At 39.6% G+C, this 13,611-nt stretch overlaps 1 protein-coding gene across 1 annotated transcript in view; it reads right to left on the bottom strand.

The window, feature by feature from the left end:
* The window catches only part of Gap43 (growth associated protein 43), a 97,452-nt gene extending 86,101 nt beyond the window's left edge, over positions 1–11,351 (bottom strand). The window contains exon 1 of the mRNA XM_042669594.1: positions 11,301–11,351. Within this exon, the coding sequence (XP_042525528.1) occupies positions 11,301–11,330 (30 nt within the window). The 5' untranslated portion in view covers positions 11,331–11,351. The remainder of the gene's footprint in view (positions 1–11,300) is intronic.
* Positions 11,352–13,611: the final 2,260 nt, after the last annotated feature.

The following is a 13,611-nucleotide window of genomic DNA, read 5'->3' as shown; positions in this document are numbered from 1 at the left end:
TTCCTCACATGATAAAGAAAATAATCCCTTCTCTTTCATTGGAGTTGCTCAAATCTTTGAGAGAAAAGGAAATATTGTAAATGATGTTCTTCAGGGGGGGAAAAAGGAAAAGGATATTTGAATATCTCAACCCCCAAACTTAACAACAGGTCAGTCTTTTTTGAATGAGACCATGCCATTTCCTCCCTTTTCTTGAAACAGAAAAGCTGAGGAATGTAATCCAATAAAAACTTGAATTTGAAGGAAGTTCTCAAATGTCTAGATGAAAATGAAATGAGGAAAAGTTTACAGTGAATCACTGTCCTTTTCCATCTCTCAAATAAATGTTACTTCCCTTAGGTACTGTCTACCCAGAGTATTCAGTGCCTATTCCTCTTTTCCCATTATGATCCTTCTCAGAGTCCAGACAACCACATTAAACTGCCTTGAACAAATAGCAAGAATGTGTGAGAGACAGAATTCCTATTCCATGCATGTATATGCCCCTAAGTTAACTGCAAATTAACTACTTAAAAACTGGGACCTTTTAAGACAAATCTTTCTTCTTTTCTCCTTCCATTCCTCTCTTCTTTCCTCTAAATAACTGAGAAATTTAGTGATACTATACAGTGCATCCTTTTGGAACAGCTCTTATAAGACCTAGCTTGTCCATGAAGACGTGCTTGATTCCTAAACCAGAGCAAAGTAAGAATGGACACTCTACCTGCTCCCAGTCAAGTCTAATGCCTAAGAGAATTGTGCTAAAAATCTCTAAAATCCCTTTAAAAACCAGCAAATTCCTGCATTTTCTTATCCTTTGAGGATCATTCCACTTATTATTTTTTGTCTGTGCTTTACTTAGCTCTTTTATATAGTCATTAATGGGAAGATAATGGGATTCTTTTCCCCATTTTTTATTTAATAACAACATTTTGAATAGTTGTTGGAATGGGGATTACAAACAATGAACATAAAGCTAATTATCAACCTTCTACATTTAAAGCAAGCAAGTGTGTATGGAGACAACAGTTAATATTTTAGAAAGTGCCAATTTGCTAAAAATAGATAAATATGGTGATGATTGCTAGAATTAATTCAAGAACATTCAAAAATGAGATGACTAATGGCCAGGAGTAAGTAGCATATCTCAGATATAAATTGAATGAAGTAATTTTACACCCATTAATGCCCAATCCTTTTGTGAAAATAGATTCTACAAATTAAAAAGAGCAAAGCTGTGTCATGGAAAATTAGCAAGAATATTTTCCAGCCAGAATTCTTCTAAGAAAGTATATTCCAGTCAGACTTCTGAAAGGCTGTGGACATCTAGCATTTCTTATAGCTGATTGTAATAAAAATTTGTACAAAATTTGTCCTAACCTTTCTTTTTTAAGTATATATCCTTGATTATCCATGAAACTACTGTTTTGTTTTAGAATCCTACCAATAACTAAAATTTGGAGTATAGACACATTGAAACTCAATGGGAACCGTTAGAGGTCCACCATATTTAATGTAATGTCCTCCTGATCTGAGCAGCTACCTTATGGATATGCACAAAAATGCAGGGTAGTTTTTCTCAGCCAATTGCCTCACCTCGCCTCACCCCTCCTTACCTTCTCCACTCCATCCACTCCCATCTTTTTTTCTCTCTCCCCCCACAGGGTACCCTCCTTCCACTTCTGTCTCTCTTATTTAGAATTTTGTACTTGAAAGGATCTGTCACATCCATCCCAGGGGACCATGCAGAGGCAGGCAGGCACAGGAGAAAGATTATTGCAAGGTTTATTAGAGGAGCCATATTTCTCTCTGAGAGAGAGAGTGCATGGTAGCCTCCACTATCTATGTAGCTTCAGGGTCTGGGATGTAGGAAGTGAGGTAGATGGGAGTTCAGGTGGGTCTGGGTGGAGAGAGGGCGGGGCCAGCTGTATGGCGGGAACTTTAGGGCAAGGGGGAGCTGAGGACCAAAGGTGGGCATAATGCTTACAGTATTGAGAGACAGAAAAGTTAGGGTAATTGGTACATGAGTATCTAAATGCCAAGGTATCAGAAAGAAACTTTATAAATTCCTGATGTTGGATTCCTGTATCTCTCTTGGTTTTCATAGACTGGGCTATTCAATTCTTAATTTCATAGGTTCTGTAGATTCTTTTAAATTGATTCTAATTATGGACACTTAAAGTCATTTTCTGTTGCTTGTACCCAACCAAAGGGCACATAAACAATGGCATTGTATGTTTGGATAGAGTGAAAGAAGGATTAGAATGAAGGATTTAAAGTAAGATTGACTATTACCAATTACAAATAAAATAAGTAAGTTATTATTTCTTTTAAATACAGGCTTACTCTCACATTTCTAGTTAGCATACTTTTCTATTACAAGGCCATACGAGCTCCCCATATAAAATTACTTTTTGTAACATATGAATGAGAATTTTTACTTTTTGGGGCGGTCGTGGGGCTTGAACTCTGGGCCTGAGTGCTATCCCTCAGCTCTTCAGCTCAAGACAAGCACTCTACCACTTGAGCTACAGCGCCCACTTCCGGTTTTCTGGTGGTTTATTGGAGAAAGGAGTCTCACAGTCTTTCCTGCCGGGGCTGGCTTTGAACCATGATCCTCAGATCTCAGCCTCCTGAGTAGCTAGGATTACAGGCCTGAGCCACTGGCACCTGGCTTGAGAATTTTTTTTTTAATGTTAGACATTTGGCTTCTGTGGAGAAAAAAAAATTCTAATCTTTGAACTTAGTTCATCCAATTGTTTTACATAAAAAAATTGTAAATAGTATCCATGTATTTAAAACTCAGTTTCTCTGGATTGCAACATCGCATTGCTTATATAAATAGTTGATAAATGTTATATTAAATTACTAGCTCAACCCAGTCATAAGCAGGGATGTGAACTGAAATGTTCTTTGTGAAAATCCTGAGGATTTAGAAGATTCTTTTTTGGCATTGAGAGTTGAATTTGTAAAGGTTTAGGACTGGATCCTCTTCTGATCAAGGTTTATTTCTGATGCCATGAGGATCCCTGATGTGAATGGAACTGGTACCAGGTGATGGTATTTGCAGGAGGCTTCCAACCAGGCTGCATATCCATTTTCAGGCTTTCAATCAGCTCCCCCTTTCCTCTCCACTCTTCTGCCTGACTGGGCCCTGGTATGATAGATGTGAGCACAGCAGGCCTGGTAATCTTAGTACTGAGAACCCAGTTTGGAAGTGAAGTGGGGGTGGGGATAGGGCCAAGCAGCAGATTTAGCCAATGTAGAAGAGATTGGAATATGCAGAAAAGACAAAGGCAGAAAAGGACAAAAAGGAAAACAGCACACATTCCCAGTAGCTGTGATACATAGGGCTTAGGACAGTTTGAATATTTACATATTTGATTTTAAGATGTGCTCATCTATTGGCAGGGTCCATATCTATTTTGTAGCAACTAGGAGAGGAGGAATGAGGATGGAAGAAATATATTTTCTATACAGACTGTTGACCTACAGTACTTTACAGATCAATATGTGAAATCCCTTAGTTAATAACAACTTACATTTGGAAAACACATTGTTTGAAAAACACTGATCTTTATCGCATTAATTGAGCCACCAGCCTAGTAAAAACAGAAAGTCAGGATTTGGAGGATTTTATTGTGCCCACTACACAGATGAGCAAACTGAGGCTCAGGATGATTAAGTTACTTACCCAAGATCACATGATAAGCAATTGGCAGAACCAGGTCTACAACCCAGGGGAAGGATTTATTCCACTACAAAGACATGAAACAGGATATTAAGCAAACAATAGCTAAGAAAATAAGGTCTGTAAATAATGAAGGATGGTAAACTTGGAAAAACAAATTCCCATATGAAACCAGAAATAACTGCAAGTATGCCACTCTGATCTAAATGCACACGTCTAAATGCATGTCTAACCATAACACTGGTGAGAATATGTATGGCTTCATACAAAACCTGCTTTGAATAGTTTATTGATATACCCGTAAGTCTTCTAATAGCCATCCTACAATACCTCCCTATCTACATTTATTCCCTTATATTCCCTTATATGATTTATTGATTATCTAGTATTTACTAGCAATAGCTTGAAGTATCTGTTTGGCCTAATCCCCTCACTTAGAAAGTAGTATAGAATATATTTTTATTTGAAGTTTATTTGTCAAGCACTAGCATGAGATGGTATTAATCAGAGAAATTTCCCTTGGATCTGAGAGGAGAGGAAAAGGAAAAGAAAACTTACAAAGACAATGGAAGAATTGAGGCAAGTTTAGAATGAAGGTAGAACAGTTGAAAACACTACTCACTCTTAGCAATTAACAACAGCCACCTGCCAGAAGGCTCGCTATTGTAATCCTATGTGCTCAGGAGGCTGAGATCTGAGGACCACAGTTCAAAGGCAACCAGGGCAGAAAGTCTGTGAGATTCTTATCTCTAATTAACCATCAGAAAACCAGAAGTGCTGCTGTGGCTCTAAGAGATAAGAGTGCTAGCTTTGAGCTGCTAAAGCTCAAGGACAGTGCCCAGGCCCAGAGTTCAAGCCCCACAAGTGAGATATATATGTATATGTATACAAACATACATACATACAAACGTCACCCCTAAATAATTTTGTAGGTAAAAGTTGTATTGTTCCTCTCAAAGACATGACAGTTCAGTTGAAGTAAACTACTTACAGTCTGGCAAAGAGTATTTTCATGGATTATTTGGCTCCACTCTGAGCAGAACAGGCCTCTTCAAACTCAAGGAAGGAAGATGGAAATTGATCTTATTTTCATACATTTAATATATTTTAAGGGCTACTTACTATTTACTGTTCCTTTACCTTTGTGTAAGATGTCTACTTGTGGGTATTATTATCAGTAGGAAGGAATAATCAGGGTAAAATTAATTCTTTGGAATAAACTCCTTAAGCAAAGCAGTAGGGGCACAAGTCTTAGGACTCCAAAAGAAGAGCTCATGAAGATCTAAGAATGTGGTAGTTAGGTGTCTAAGCCTTCACAGTGTTATCTTCAGAGGGGCAGCTGGCATGATGGTTGATGGATATGGAAGTGGAAGGAAGACTCTAGATAGACCAGACATGGCAGTTTGAAGAAATTAGCACTACACATGGGCACCTTTATTGTGCCTGCTTTCATTAAAAAACAGAACGAATGTCATATCTACAAGTAAGTAACTGGAGTCTGTGATGGTGAGATGCATTTAAAAAATTTTTGTAAATAGATTTGTTTTTTAAGCCTACTAGTGATGCTATTCAGTTCACTATGGAGAACTGGGGGAGGACTCTATCCTCCTTTAATAACTACATGATTCATTGTTAAAACCACTTACTTTATGCATCAGGCATTATCTTAGACACTAGAAATAGAATATCATAGGTGGAATTTAGATCAAAAATAGAAAAGGGTATGAAAGTAGACTATTGGAAAGTGGACTATTTGGATAGAGGGAAGGGACTAGAAGAAAAAAAGAAAAAAGAAAGGGAAATGTCTGGGCTGGCAGGGAAGCATTATGTGGGCAGAAAGCATAGTGTGAGCAAAGGCACCAAGGCCTAAAATATTGACATGGTATCATTGAGTGAAAAGAAGGAGTTGTTTGAAGATGGTTCTGGAAAAGTAGACAAGACAAATCAGATAAAAAGCAGGAGATACATCAAAGTCTTTTCATCTACTGGATATGAGACTCCTTCCAGGTTCTTAAGCCCTGGAGTTTAATGGGCAGTATTAAAGTAATAAGAGTGGGAAGAAAGGCCAAGAGTAGTATCAAACAGAGAACAAGTTTGATGTGCACTAGATTAATGGAAATACTTCAAGATGTCTATGACTCAGGAGATCAACTATCTGGTGTACAAATTTGGGAATCCTATTGGCCTGCCTGACTGAGGTCATCTAGGATTAGTAAATTGAATGAGATGAGGAATGGATCACAATTATAGTAAGAGGTTCAATCTTAATTTGGGAGGAAAGAAAAGTGAAAAAAAAAAACAACCAAAAAACCACTGGGTACTGGTTGTTCACACCTGTAATCCTAGCTACTCAGGAGGCTGAGATCTGAAGATCTTGGTTCAAAGCAAGCCTGGGCAGGAAAGTCCTTGAGACTCTTATCTCCAATTAACCACCAGAAAGCCAGAAGTGATGCTCTGGCTCAAGTGGTAGAGCACAAGCCTTGAGCTGAAGAGCTCAGAGACACCACCCAGGCCCAGAGTTCAAGCCCCACAACCGAAGAAAAAAGAAAAAGAAAAGAAAAAAGAAGAAAAGAAAAGAAAAAGCGAAAAAAGTCAAGCAAAGAAGATGGTGAAGGTCCTATCTGGACAGGAAGAGCACAAGAACTACTGAGGAATCCCAGTGAGGAGAGAGTTTGAGAGAAGAATGACAACAAGACAAAATGCAAAAGGAAAATCAAATAAGGTGCGTTGGACTGGAGGGTCACTGGATATGGCTACTCTTTTCCAAGTATGAGTTACTACAGTTTTAGAAACAGAAGTCTCTTTAAAACAGGTAGAAGAACTTACAGAGAGAAAAAGTAAGTGAACTTCTAGGAACTTTGTTCTGAAAAAGGATGAGACTGGGCGTTATAGAGACTGTGGTACAGAATCAGAGGACGATGTTTAAGACAGCAGAGATGAGGTATAATATTCATAGGAGGAAAGGATCTAATACAGAAAAAAGGAGGAAATCTCAAGAGAATGTGGCGCAACTGGGAGAGACATTGGAGAAAACACACGGGAGGGAGCAAGAGAGCAAGCAGGGTTGCTTGCATGATCAGAAGTAAGTAATCCCTAGGGAGGAGGGCAGACATTGTAGACACAAGACAGTTTTAAGAAGTCAGAGAGTCTTTCAGGTTTCACCTTGCACAAGTTAGAGAAATATATTTTTTGTGATTGTATTGATCCCTGTTTTTCCAACAATTATGTTTAATCCCTCCCAAAACCCTTTTAAGGTAAACAGGGTAGAGGTTTTGTTTGTATTATTTTGTTTCTCAGTGCCCATTGGACAATAGCAAAAGGACACCCAAGCAGATCTGATTCATTTGAGATCAGAGTGAGATCAGATCCCTAGGTGACAGCCACTAAGGAGTCTTTCCAACACTTCAGAAAATGTAAGAAGATTCAATTATACTGGCACAGAGGCAATCTGATGACAATTCAGAAATTCAAAAGGGAGAAATCTGACATCAATTTATTGGGTTTACAACAGACACCTCTTGGCTGCAAGAATGCCTCTGAATTTAATAGGAAAGAGAAGAGTTAAATGTTGGTGTACTATTTTTTGCGATGAACTGGCTATGTGTATTCTTTGAACTGTCAATAGAGGAAAATTTCAGCTTTATGAATATGAACAACAGGAACATTTAGTTAACATCTATGCCTAGTATTGCCTACAAGAGCTCCACCTCTTCTCTATGGACCAGGTAAAACTCTGGAGTCTGTGGATTAATTCAGCCCCAGGCATATTACTGTCAAATCCACTATGATGAGGAAGAGGAGACCCTGAGCCCTCACACCCCCACCCCCTTCTTGGCAAACAAGAGCACTGCCCTTTAGCTGGCAACATCAAAAGAGGTTTCTGTAATTTTGCCAGCTCAGCAAGAAAGAAAATTAACCCTGTGTTTTCTTATTCCAGTTGCCACAGCATGGCTTGGAGGTGGGGGGTAGGGCACCAAGTAACACAGACTCTCTCAGCATGAGAAATCAGAGCTCATTATGCATACCTCCTGACCGTAGGTTAGGAAGAATTGATCACCAGAAATGAGCACATTTCTAGATTCACTGTTAATTGTCTAAAAGGTTTGCAAAGTCATATTGTGGCAGAAAATTTAAAAGTCCTTCAAATAATTTCTTCTGTTCAAATTTGGAAATGTGTGATAGGTAGCACTATTTTCTTTTTAATGAGCAGCTGCAATTAAGTAGAATGCTGCTATCTGATTAATTCACTAAATCCCTGGATGACTCTGGGTGTGGCTCAGAGAGATTAGGGAGGAATCTTAGTTTCTCACTTGGAAGGGTACCCTGCATCTCGAAGCAAAGCTGAAACCTTCCATAACTTCCTGATGCTGCAAAAGGAAAGGTACTGCAAGGTTGCAATTCTAAACCACAGATCACACTCTTAAAGATAAGAATTATTTTTTGTATGGAGGAGAAAGGCAGATGTTAGTAAAGTAAGGGGGTGGAGGGGGTAAAAGGGCTACTTGCTTGCAAGATTAATTTTTACACTTCAACTACAAGCTAAAGTCATTATTTTTAAACAAAGGAAGCATCTCACAGTTGTCTTGCTTCTTGGACATCACACCTTGCAAGTTTTTAATCATCTGCCATATACTTGGTAATTGAGCTATTTAAAAATATTTGAAAATCATAAGCCAATTAAATCTCAGGGATCCTTTCAATGCATCCTTTGGTCATTCCTTTCTGTGTTCCCATCCCATTTTCTCTTCTTCCTGCTGTAATAATCTATAGTGCTAGCGAATGGCTAATATAGATCATTTATGCTTTCTTCCTTAGCTATTGGCAATGTATTACAACTTAGAAATCCGGGATTGCTTCTTTATGCGGCTCGAGTGGAAGAGGAAGGAAGTGCAAGTCCTCCAGCCCCCTCCCACATTTCTGCTGGATTTCATGGGTGTGGCAGAGTTTAGACCTTTTCGGGTCTGTGCCCTTGTTTTATTTTCAATTAAGAACTAGGATAATAAATACATATCAGAAGTATAGACACTAGTGGATTGTACTCTAATTGACCGATAATCATTTCACCCAAAAGCAAGAAACCTGTGTAGGACTTAAGTATTCACAGTATATAAATCCCAGTCAGGCTAGTGTGAGCCCACGCCCTGAGCCCTGAATATACCATCTCTTTCTGTTTGATTTAATAGTATCTTAAATACTGACAAACGTGAATGATTCATAACACTGTTATATAGGACACATAACCATTTCACACATAAGTACACACAAAATGTATGGGATAAAAAGGACCTTTGCTATATATTTCATTTTCTCTTTTGCATATGAATGATGCTAAACCACAGGGAAGGCGTGTGGGAGCATACAGAATACATGCATGACTGGTGCGTATGAAGTATGCAGAGGCTCTATGCGTCTACATGCAAACTCCCTAACACACAATTTCATCTCCATTACTTAGCACATCAGAGTTCATGCTGAAGGCTATCTGTGAGATACAACTGGAATCTAGGCAGCTGTCTGCATTTTGGAAAGGGAATTCCTCTAGCTCCAATTCCCTGTCAAAAAAGCAGGTTTAGTTTCCTTTATCAAAGGAGATGCATCTATACTTACATGTACATAAGGAGGGTGGGAATAAGTTGAAAACCAGTGTATTTTTCTTTCCAAAAATTGAAGCTTTTGAAAAGAATAGCATTGCATCCCTAGGGCTCCGCCTTCCTAAATTTTATTTCCCCAGTTCACCAGTGGGGTAACCTTAGGACCTTTCTTTGGCAGTGTACTTAACCCAAATACTTGTATATCTATTACATATATATATATATATATATATATATATATATATATATATATATATATATATATATATATAAAAGAAGGAAGGCAAGAAAAAAAGTCTCAGTTTTAAAAATGATCTAGTGGAAGTGCCAGTCTCTGGAACCAAAGAGCAGGTTAGAGAAATGCCTGCAAATAGCCCCTGCAGTCCCCCACCCCCACGTCTCCCAATGATCTCTCCCCACACAACCAAGGATGCCTACTACTTTCATTCAATCATTCATTCATCCACTCATTCATTCATTCGCTTAGTTTTGTCTTGCTTCTCCACCCACTGCTCTGATAGTCTGCTTCTGTGTCTTCCTCTTCCTCCACCTCCTCCTTCATCCTTATTCCCCACCCCCACTTCCAGGGCGCTGGCTCAATGTGCAAGGTTTGTAGACTCTCCACCTGAGAATATTACAAATTACCCAATTTCTAACACCTGCGTAAGAATAATACCCAAATCCACATTTTGTACCCCACCCAGCATAATGCAATCACTGCAGAGAGCTTCTTTGACCAAGACTGCCTGCTACCACCACTGACACATGCACACATTCACACACACACACACACACACACACACACACACACACACTCACACAGAGTTACCCATATCACACACCCATTTTTTCTCTTTAACCCTTGCCAAAAAATCACTTAAATGTCTTCCAAGAAATGTTTTAAAGCTTCTTTTTGGAGAATGTCACTGCCCTGTCACTGCGGAATACCGAACTCATTCCTCCCTCCCCCCCCCAACCCCCCCCCCCCCCCGTCAAGTTTCTCAAACGTCTTGCAAGAAATAAGTGAGCCATTGGAAATGTAATGGGGGGGGGGAATCTAGGCAGTGGGGGAGGGAGGGAGGGAGGGGATTCGGATTCTTGCTAATCTTGGATGTGTCTCTCTTCCTGATGAAAATTAGTCACCATCATTATTTTACAGGATGTGAACACGTCTCTGGTCACCGACCAAGCCAGGAAAGAAGCAAAGGAAGAGGGAAAGAGAAAGGATCTGATTTCCAACAGGTAATACTGGCTGGCCTTTCCCATCCCGTCGGAGCTCAAAGCTCCTAGGGGCGTGGTCCTCTCTTTCCTCCGACCAGCTGGTGCACAATCGGCTATGAATCTCAGAAAGGGGATTTTCCCCCATTCCACACTCTCAATCCACCCCCCCTCCAGCCCCAGATGTCTTTAGATTTCTCTTAAAATGAAGAAGAATTTTCCCCAAACCACAGTTTCATTCATTCATTGAAAAATAAATAAATAAATAAAACGTCCACATGTTCTTCCATCGATACCTGCGCCCTTTTGGAGCTCATGCATGTACGAAATAAGAGCACATGGGAGCTAACTACGACAGAGCAGGCAGTACTCAAGCCTGGATATTCGTCCCTCCACCACGCTTTTTGCACATAATATGAAGGCTCCTTTCTCGATCTTGTAGGTAAAGCCCACATCTTCCTCTTCACACCCCTTTCTACACCCACACCCTCAAAAGCAGAGACCTAAAACACTAAGCATTAACTGATAGGCAAAAAAAAAAAAAAAAAAAGGAAGAAGCAGCAGCAGCAACTGTATTTCTAGCCAAATGGGCATATTTTTCTACCCTCATCCTAATTAGGAGCAGCATTCCAAAACCAGAACACGAAAGACTGAAAAGAATAAAAGCTGGGATACGACCATCGGCTACCATATGTTAAGGAATCGCGAGCACCATGCCAGAGCAGAAGCAGTTAAAATATATTTTTTTTCCTGCTTTTACAAGGAAATATTGTACTATGGTAATTTCACAACAGCAAGAAGTTAAAAATCTTTAGCTCTACCTGTTTGGTTCTTCTCATACAGCACAGCATGGTTGTAGCGTCCTTGCCTTCTTCCTGCCTTCTCTCCTTTCCTCTCTCTTCCTATTCCCCCCCTCTCCACCTCTTTTCTGCTCGCTTGCTCACTCGCTCTCTCGCGCTAGCGCGCTCTCCCTCCCTCCCTCCCTTCCTCCCTCCCTCCCTCTCTCTCCTTTCCTCTCTCTCCCTCACACACACCAGGGCAGTTAGCTGCAACTGTAAGGTCCAGAGCTATTGCTCATCGCTCAATCTCTCTCTCTCTCTCTCTCTCTCTCTCTCTCTCTCTCTCTCTCTCTCTCTCTCTCTCTCTCTCTCCCTCCCCGACTCTCTTATCTCTCCCTGTCTCCCCTCTCCTCTTCTCTCCTTTCCTTTCCTCTTTTCTTCACCCACTCCACCCAATTTTTCAATTTTTATCTGTCCTTTTCTCCCCTCTCTCAGAATTGTTCACTAGCTTTCAATGACTAATCACTTCCCGCAGCCCCTACCCCCTTTCTAGACTGTCACCCCCTCCCAGTCCCCTGCCAGCCTCATGAATATTTAAACATCTCCAATCTGGACCCAATTACTTACTGACTTTGCCACTGCATTGGGAAGATGACTGGGTGGGGGCAGAGAAGGGATATTCTAGCTAGCTCAAGAGATTGGATAGAACGTGTTTGGGGAAAAGGGGCCTCAAGGATGCTAGTTTTTAAAAAGAAAAAAAGAAAAAAAAACCTCTTCTCTTTCCCCAATACCATAAAAACAAAACCAGACACTTTAAAGAGGAGCTGTATTCAAACCTTTATAAAGTTAGGTCTGCCATTTACATTTTATGCAGTTAATAATTGTAGAGGTGCAATTCCCTCAAGAATATACTTCATAGCTAATGTACTCAAGAGACATATAACTTTGCATAAATAAATGCATACAGTAAGTTTAGATATGCATGAACATATCTCATATACGCTCCAAAAGACTAGACAAATCAGCGTGAATATCCAGCATTTAAACATTCTAAGCATTTGAGTTGTAAAACAATAACAACTTTGGGGGGATTAGCAACCATATCTAAAATCATATGATAGCTTTTTTTTCTTGATGCACATATATTTGAAAGTTGTGGGGGGTTTTCCAGCTTTACTGAAAAAGCTGAATATGTGAACCACAGATTTGTGTCATATTGGTAGTAATATTTCATAATTTGGGAATGAAAGGTAAAAGCAATCTCATCTCTACTGAGAAGAATAGATACACACACAATGTCTATTTCATGTCCCTCTGTGGTCTTTCAGAATTTGGGAGAGGAACAGGTGGTTCAGAAAGTGGATATATCCTGAGTGTTGGATATGTAGTGACTGGAAGAGCTTGGGAAGCTCCATGCACCAAAGTTTCTCATCTGTGAAATAGGTCTGGTAATGTTGAGCTAGTGAATGTCTTACAGGATGAAATAAAATACAGACAAAGCCCAGCTCAGCCACTCTGAAGTTATCATTGCTTTCCCAGACTATACTTTGTTAAAATGTTGATGATAGTTTCAAGTGACTATATCACAGAACTTTCCAAACTATTTCTTATTGTGCATTAACTGCGACAAGCACCTCTAATGAAAGAGCTCTCTTATGTTCATTTCAGGACCACTGAAAATAGAATATGTGTTATACATTTTAACAAGTCAAAGCACGTTCTTGTCGGTTTGGACTCTCTTGGGAAAACACTCAGGGAAGATGGTGATTGGTGGAGAAATGGATGTAATTTACCTTAGGGGTCTCTCTGAGAATGACCTGCTTCAGATTCAGACCACTTGTTCTTTTCTAAGTTTCTGTGTTTTATGGATCATTTTTTTAAGAAATATATTCTAGATTCAGCATTTGTCTAAGTTTGCCATGAGCCCCCTCCAAGTTCAGCCTTCCATGAATTCAAGTTACAGACAAGGGCAAAGAATGAAGAAGAAATAGCTTATGTCAGAGATCTTCCTGTTCTGGATGAGGAAAATGATGAAGGGAGAAAGCTAGGGGGTAGTGATAAAGAGGGGAAAATAGCCTCTTTCCATTTAAGCAGATTTATAGTTTGATTGATAAGACCATTTGATTAACTGTTTGGCTAAATATCAGGCAAAATGTGAGACCAGTTTCTTTCTCTTTCACTGTACTAATCCCAACCCTCCCACTTGTCTTGACTTTTGATTGGAAGTACCTTTAGAAACAATATGGCATACAGACTAGGTCTCAAAATCAAGCCAGATGCTGACTGATTTTTGTGTTAAACTATCAGAACAACCATCAGCTCATATGAACTGTTTAGTCTAATACTCAATAAA

The sequence above is a fragment of the Dipodomys spectabilis genome, unplaced genomic scaffold (assembly GCF_019054845.1).
Source record: "Dipodomys spectabilis isolate Male_0828 unplaced genomic scaffold, ASM1905484v1 ptg000017l, whole genome shotgun sequence".
Taxonomy (NCBI): Eukaryota; Metazoa; Chordata; class Mammalia; order Rodentia; family Heteromyidae; genus Dipodomys; species Dipodomys spectabilis.
This window is presented reverse-complemented; position numbering and strand designations above follow the sequence as displayed.